At 36.6% G+C, this 7,936-nt stretch overlaps 1 protein-coding gene across 1 annotated transcript; it reads right to left on the reverse strand.

Annotated features, from left to right (window-relative positions):
• Window positions 1-423: 423 nt before the first annotated feature.
• LOC143859196 (short-chain dehydrogenase/reductase 1-like) lies at window positions 424-7,613 on the reverse strand. The gene is made up of 5 exons (XM_077369888.1): window positions 7,389-7,613; window positions 7,050-7,293; window positions 5,823-5,897; window positions 4,317-4,499; window positions 424-977 (listed from the first exon to the last, which is right to left on the reverse strand). Exons 1-5 carry the CDS (start codon window positions 7,424-7,426, stop codon window positions 600-602), a joined length of 918 nt encoding a protein of 305 aa, XP_077226003.1. The 5' UTR covers window positions 7,427-7,613; the 3' UTR covers window positions 424-599.
• Between the last annotated feature and the right edge of the window lie 323 nt (window positions 7,614-7,936).

Consider the following 7,936-nt stretch of genomic DNA (forward strand, 5'->3'; position numbering starts at 1 on the left):
TCAATTTTCGACCAAAGTTGGTATTGGGCCCAATCTCAGCCGTAGATTTGGTGATTGAACCTGTCTTTGAGCAGTAGAGTTAACTTTGGCAGAAATCTTTTGATCAAACAGTTATCATTGTCTGATCAGAGTGGGCCCAATTAAAGCATCTAATGGGAACTCTCATATAACTGCATCATGTAGTTAACATATTCTCATAAATTTTAAAGTTTGAACCATGAAAAAACATAAATGCATGCACAGGAAGTATCCAGTTTGAGCTTCAAATATCTAATAATTTTAAAGTTTGAAGCATGGAAGAACATAAATTCATGTACAAGAAGTATCCAGTTTGATCTTTAAATAATATGATTTGGATGCAATGCTTATTCACTCTTAAACTGGTAGTATCCAACCAAAGTAATATGATTTGTTTGATCAGAGTGGGCCCAATCAGAACTGCATAATATATTAACATTTCTCATAAATTTTAAAGTTTGAACCATAATAGAACATAACTAAATGCATAAGTACAAGTTAACATACTAAAAAGGAAAATACATGTAGAGGAAAGAACTAGCTTTGTTCCCTCTATAAATGAGATGTTCTTAGCATTCTATTCAAAAGGTTGAAACTTCTATCTGATCAAAGAAGAGGCCTGTAGGACCACCATCAGGCACCAACGCTAACATCGCGGGACCTCTAGCGCCCTCTTCGGGGGTCAAGACCCCATCAATAGGGTTCATGTCTGTTTTAACAGCACCAGGATGCACACAATTTATACAGAAAGTGGGATATCTCTTTGCTAGAATCCTTGCGTAAGTGTTGAGAGCTGCTTTGGAGACTCTATATGCATGTAGATTAGTAGGCCAGCCATGAATTTCCAGCAGACCCTCTTTGAAATCATTAAGAAACATTTGCACAATCTCATCCAATCTTTCAACTGTCAGGCTATCCACATCACTCAATTCCTTTCTTATACATTCATTAGGAATACGCTGGAAAAAAAAACAATAGGATGAAAAAACCAGAGTCAAAACAATTCTTTGATCTACCATCCAAACATTACTATTTGAATTGAATCCCATGGGAAAATATTAATGACTCAATTTTCAATTATGAGAGCAGTGCATGGATCATATGTTTCCCTGAGAAATGGAATGTCATAGAGATTTAAGCTTGTCAAGAAAACAACTTTGTCATTGTTTTGTCTTTAAATCATTAAAAAAAGAAGCTAAATCTATAATTTTTGAAATACCTTTTGTTGGGTTTCTGTCTTGCTTCCCAGAGTTGGTGCTTTAGGTTTAGGTATAGTGGATGATCCTGTTTTTAACAGTGGATATAGGTATTGTTGTCGAGCCACATAAATCTCATGTGTGCATCTTGTGCTCGTGTGGCTTGCTCATTTTCATTGTGGTTGCATCTTGTACTCCAATGAAAGATCTAGATGTTCAATGGAGTGGTGAGCATTTTGGGTAGTTTGTTATATTTATAAAATATATGGAAGATTCTGATTTTTCCTGACCGATTGGGCTCCAAGGTCTGCAGATACTCGATTGTAGGTGGAGCCATAAAAATCACACATGCATGTGCAATGTCTCTTTCCTAGTTGTAGCAGACACAAGTTCAACTTGTTTCCAAGTTGCAGATGATGATGGAGACAAGGTAGTTCCTGTGATAGGAGAGGATAGAGTGAAGTTCATCACCAAATTTGACTAGAAGAGTTGACTTGAGGCAGCTACAAATGTGCATTTACCATGTTGATCAAGTTAGGTAGAGTGAGGATTAGTATGGTTTGATGACATGTGCAGTTGGTTCTTCAGAATGCCAATGATGGTTTGCAATGACAATAGCCATGAGCAAGTGCCAATGAAAAATCTTCAAGTGGCTGGAAAAACAAGCCTGTGTGGAGATTGTTGGGTTTATGTATTGTTTCCCACACAAGTGGTGGGATCCATCTTTGAGTATTTCCTAATAGATTATGAGAGTGATAGCGAGTGGATGCTTTAGGTTTGGGAAACCTAATTATAACCTAATTATATAAGGTATCTTATCTGCCTTATAGCCGACCCCAACTAGTTTGTGACAAAGGCTTTGTTGAGTTGAGTTGAGATCTTATCTGCCTTATTTAATAAATAAAATAAAAACAAATGAGGGTTTTCCCTTGGGAGTGTGGAAATGTGAGGTGCTTCTACGGAAGCAAGAGAGGCTGTCTGTATTCTATTGGAGTGTAAGACAGTGAGATTCATGATGATCTTGTGGGTTGAGAGGGGGTAAGGATTGGGATGAGGGTTGTTTTTAATCTCTTGCAATCTTCGCGTGATTTTCATGTAGTGTAAGATCATGTTTTCACCCATGGATGTAGGCATTGTTGTCGAACCACGTAAATCTTTGTGTGTGCATCTTGTGCTTGTGTGTATCTCTTATGTCCACTGTGGTTGCATTGTGCAAATCTTAATTAACCCAGCGGATTTAAAACAACACCTTACTTCTTTACCATGTCAAAAAATACCTTTCTCCTCGTACTAGGAAAGAATTTGGGTTTCATATCATACCATTAATAGTTTAAAGTTTTGTCTTTAGATTCTATTTGCTAGTATTCAAAGGATAGAATCAATTGTTTTCTTCCCTCACCCCAAGTTTTGAGGCAATTCATTAAGCATACACATTTATACCCGGTTTAAGAACTTGACTGAGCACTTGGAGAACTCAATTAATTGAATCAACTTGAGCAACTAGTGGCATCCTGGTATCCATAAAATAAGGAACAATTCAATTAAGTACTCAAAACTTGGAAAGACAGGTTACAATATAATCCTTTAAAAAGATATATAAATCTCGATCAAGAATTTGACCCAGTTTCAACTCAACTAGGACTGAAGGCATTCCTTGAATCCCGGTCGAGTTTCAAGTTTTCTCAAGATTTGTCTATACAATTAGGGCCCGTTTGGATACCTCATATTTTGTATTTGGATTTGGAATTGAGTTTTGAATACAAAATGAATAGATCCGCCAGAGGGAAGGGGGTACTTCCTACTGGAGGGGAGAGGTTGAGGAGCAAAGAGGTTGAAGGAAACTGCATATTTGGAAATCTGATTTTTTTTTCACTGTCAATTGTTGATTTGAAAAACCAAGGATTTGATCTGGATCCAAACCATTGTTGTAGAATTTTCCTCCAAATATCAATATGGCGTGCCTGTATTTATGTGAAAACGGAAAAGAGAAACTGATAAGTAGAACATTTTTCAATGCGGCGAGATGAGACACGGACTAGGTCGCTCTCTTTAAGGTGATTTTGCGCCTCTGCGGAAAAGCCTTCGGTGCAACAGATCCGAACGCAATCACCCCCAGGATACAACAGCCCAACGCACCGTCCATATCTATCTGAAGTGCACGATCAGATAGATCTGAACCAGACGATCAACACTCCAATTGCCCAGCAAGAAACATAACTAGATAAGGACAGAAGAAAACGTAATACACTGTTCTTTTAACAACAGAGAAAGAGGAGGCAAAAAAGTTGTGTTTTCAAAAACGTTGATACGCTTATGTTTTTATAAGCAAAAACGTGTCTGTTAAAGACACCCTTTAAGAAACGTACACACCCTTTAAAACCCGTAGAGATACAACTCTTAAAACGTTATTTTAAAAAATAGAGACGTTTTAAGAAGGGTTTTAACGGTCACTTTAGAAAAGACATGGCTTTTGGATTTTTATCAAAGACAAAAACACGTTGTTTAAGATAAAACAAAGGGACATAACTATTGGTGATTAAAACGATAATTTCGTTTAGGGAAAAATCCAAACCCAAACCAAACCAACCCACACACACGCGCACCCGCGCCCCGCCCCGCCACGGCTCAGCTTGGCGCACGCGTGTGTTTTTTAATTTATATTTTGTTCTTATGTGTTCTTTGTAAAATCTCCAAGGCAAACAAATTGAATGCCCTTGAAAGGCCCAAGCCTTTGTCTCAACACTCCCTCTTATATGGATGGGAGAATTTTTCTTACCTTCCCATCTTGGACTAAACATTTGAGAGGTAAGAGAGCCTCCTTCAAAAGTTCAAATGTTTTGGTGGGAAATTACAAAAGAAGAGAATCTTTTAAAATTTTGAAATTTGGATGGAAATTTCAAAAGCAAAAAAGAATCTTTTGCAAAAGCAAATGTCCTTTCATTTTAAATATTAAAATACTAACAATCACAACGCAAAAAGGGCTGCAAATGTGAGAAATCCAAATCATTGGCATCCAAACAGGCCCTTAGTTAACCGATTTCATGAGATTGTTTATTTTTTCCCAACATTACATAACTATGAAATATCGGGAGAGCTTATCACCTCGAGCATTCCATGGTAGGAGGAAACATACACTATCCTTGCTGATTTGGATAGCTTAAGAAGGGGGAGAAGTGCCTCAGTTACTGATTTACTTCCATAGTAATTTGTTTTCAAACATTGTTCTGCCTTCTCATAAGGCTCATGCAGTACTCCCATTACCAACTTTTTTTGCTCATCATTCATCTGCATGAAGAAGAAATTCATCAATTTTAAAGATGTTTATGAGAGAAATAATTCAATTCTTTCATAGCCACAAGAATCTGACTGTTCTTTTTTACATTAGTTTCTGTTTACACCCTCAAAATTCAACATTTGAAGGAGACATTACAGTTGGTGGTTAGAGGAAAAGTAGTTACTGTGGCAGGCTCTTCAGGGTAAGGTGTTCACTTGTGACAGACTTACTAGACTTGGGATTAGAGTTCTGAGTTGCTGCTACTTGTGCGGCAAGGAAGATGAAACATTGGATTACCTATTGCTTCATTGGTTCTATGCTCGCTCCATTTGGCAACATTTTCTTGTGTTAAGCATATAGCGAGTACGAATCAGTGACCAGTGAGTTGTACGCCACTCTCTCGAGTCAAATCTTTTGATAAAAGCACTTTCTCTCCCCTGCTGATCCTGAAAAGTGGCTTTCTTCATAAGTGATCAAGGTCCTTAGCCTACCGGTGACCGGCTTTCGCTGAAAGCACCTTTGGTTGGGTGAAGAAGAAACTCCACTTCCACCAGTCATTGCCCCAGAGTAATCCCAAGGTTGGGGTCGGCTCCTGGGGGAGGGGATGATGAGGAGGAGGAGGCAAAGCGCTTTAAAGATAGCGTCTCCGCCAATTGTCAGAAGCATACCTTTTCAGCTGTACGAGAACTCATTTTCGAAATTTGTGCCCAGGCGAGAACAATCAACAAAATCATAGTGCATAAAAAAAAAGATTAGAAGAGTTTGTGGCCTCCCCTAACATCAACATACCGCTCGTATCTTTTCTATTGTGTGTGGTAAAGACATCAATGGACATTGCCTCGAAGAAAGTATTCTCTGGTCTTGTTCTTTGGTGAGTTTTTTTTTTTTCTTTACATTAAACAAATTGTCAAGTCCTTGTTCACGAGGCATTCGAACAAACAATCCTTTGATTTTAGTTCACACATTACTCGAAATCAAGTTACACTTAAATTAATTGGAAGGGCATTCACAACCTTCGATCAAAGGATATTTTCTCTTGTAAAGATAGTGTGTAGAATTTTTGCACCAACAATATCATGATCCTTTCTTTTTGTTGTTTTAATGTTAGTATCATGATCTTCTTTTTTTCCTTCTATTTTCAGCTACCATTAGGTAATTAGTATGTCACAATTCATAAGCAATTGCCAAATATGCTTACAAATAGCTGTTGTTATCAAGGAATTAGGACTTATTCATAGTTTTCTTGGCAGACTGTTCTAAGCCATAAGTATGGTTATGTTTAATATATATTTGAACCTTGCATAAACCAAGTTGGTTATAGAATAGAGACTCACCTCACCTTCTGGAAGATTTAAGGCCTTCAAAGCCTCTAAATCTATTATGACACCATTGTCCCCTGCATTGTTTACCTGCATAGAAACATTTCTGTTTTTCACCATGCTCGTTGCAGAAATAGCGAATAGAAGAAAAAATGACCAAGGATTTCCATCAATTAGGCATTTTTAAGATCATTTCATTTCACAACGTTCTCTTTTAGGATCTGTATTTTTTTTTTCTAAAGCCAGAACAAACTAAAGAACCCAACTGTCAATTTATCTCCCAACAAGAAAAAAAAATGAAAATCAGAGATTTAGATTTCATATATGGTAGTTTATTGCAGATGCTACCATTCAAATATTTGTTAAGTTAGAAGAGTGTCTATGCCAATTTGAACAACTGAATACTCTTATGTGGTATCTTGGGCTAATGGTCAGTAAAGATAATGAGTTGGCTGACCGATTAGCTAAATTGGGAGCCACTAGAGATCATTTATTTTCCTTGCATTCCTTGTACATTGATTTGAACTTATAATATTTTTTCCTCTTAATAAAAGTTATCATTTATAAAACAAAAATTCTCTGTATTTTTATGGAATCAACTGAAATCAAGATATGTTTATTTTGTAAATCACTTATTTTCTCAACTGTTTTGGTAACAAAAATAAAACTAGCTACTAGAGCTGCATTAAAATTATTGATTATTGAATTTTCATCATAGACCATCTCCAATACCCTTGACCAAAGAAATGACACTAAAACATTACTTAATGGAACAGTACTAACATAAAGAATTTTCTAACAATCTTGAACTCATATGGAATCATGAATGTTCAAATTTCATAGGTTTATTTGGTTTCTCACAAAAGTCCACTCTTTCAAAAGTGTGTTTTGAATTTTTGATTATATTTGTTAATGAAACATGGTACTAAAAGAAAATTAGTAATGAGGATGCAAATAATACTAATGTTCTCCTCTTTGTTCCACCAATTGAAATAAAAAAAAAAGAGATGATTTTGTTTATGAACTGCTTTATTTCTTACCAAGATATCAATCTTTCCAAAATGGGTTTTGACAAAGCTTGCTAATAATGCAAATATTTATTTATGAATTGATTTATTTCTTACTAAGATATCAAGCTTTCCAAGATGGGTTTTGACAAAGCTTCCTAATAATGCAACGCTAACAGAGTTATTACTGGACAGTTATTAATTATTGAATCTACATAAATACTAATGTTCTTACCAAGATATCAAGCTTTCCAAAATGGGTTTTGACAAAGCTTGCTAATGATGCAATGCCAACAGGGTCTGTTATATCCAGCTGATGAAAAATCACATCAGAAAGTCCAGATTCTTTGATATTTGCCACAGCTTCATTCCCTTTCTTTTCATCTATAGCTGTTAGTATGACCATTATTCCATTAGATGCCAATTTACGACAAATCTCAAATCCAATTCCTCTGTTTGCCCCTGTAACCACAGCACACCTGAAATACCAGTTGAAGATAGAGTTAAAAACTTTGGTTTTCAGCAACCTTCTTCATAGAAGTTTGTTATAAAGGTGTAAAATGTAAAGGAATACCTCTTTGCAGTTTGATTGGTATTGTTTTGTTCTTCCATTCTTGGTGCCTATGGATAAATTTGAGGCAATGAGAAAGGATGGTTTTCCCAGCTTAAGAAGCTGCTTTTTCTGTTGTGTGGCTATTTTTTAATTTTTTTTTTTAAGAGTTTTGTAATTGGGGTCCATATTCCATTAGATATCATGAGACAGTCTGCTCTGGAAGTGGGCTTACCTCCAGCTGGTATTTGGCAGCTAATGAATGGGAATCGGGTTGGGGTGGAAGAAAAAAAGCTGGAAATATAACCCTTCATTTTGATATGTGCATCCATTTCTTGTGTCCTTTGTGTTATACTTATCCGAAATTAATAGTGGTACCTCTTTTCCAATTATAATTTGAGGTATACTACATAAGGGTGCCCCGGCAAAAATGGGCTGACAGGGCGCCCCCACTGTCTGCACATCACCATGGCCCCACTGCCTGCCATGGTGATGTGCAGCCAATGGGGGTGTCCTGTCAGCCTAATTTTGCCGGCCTTGTGTAGTATACCTCAAATTATAATTGGAAATGA

Source organism: Tasmannia lanceolata, unplaced genomic scaffold (genome assembly GCF_043159265.1).
Source record: "Tasmannia lanceolata isolate RefF3 unplaced genomic scaffold, GAP_Taslan_0.1 ptg000029l, whole genome shotgun sequence".
In the NCBI taxonomy this organism is placed as follows: Eukaryota; Viridiplantae; Streptophyta; class Magnoliopsida; order Canellales; family Winteraceae; genus Tasmannia; species Tasmannia lanceolata.

Excerpts from the sequence above, each read along its gene's own strand:
- LOC143859196 (XM_077369888.1), bottom strand. The coding sequence starts at position 7,426 with ATGGAAGAACAAAACAATACCAATCAAACTGCAAAGAG. Across the intron at positions 4,500-5,822 it reads TAAATCTTCCAGAAGGTGAG|ATGAATGATGAGCAAAAAAA; the intron begins GTGAGTCTCTAT and ends TTCTTCATGCAG. Across the intron at positions 978-4,316 it reads CCTACCATGGAATGCTCGAG|CGTATTCCTAATGAATGTAT; the intron begins GTGATAAGCTCT and ends TTTTTTTTCCAG.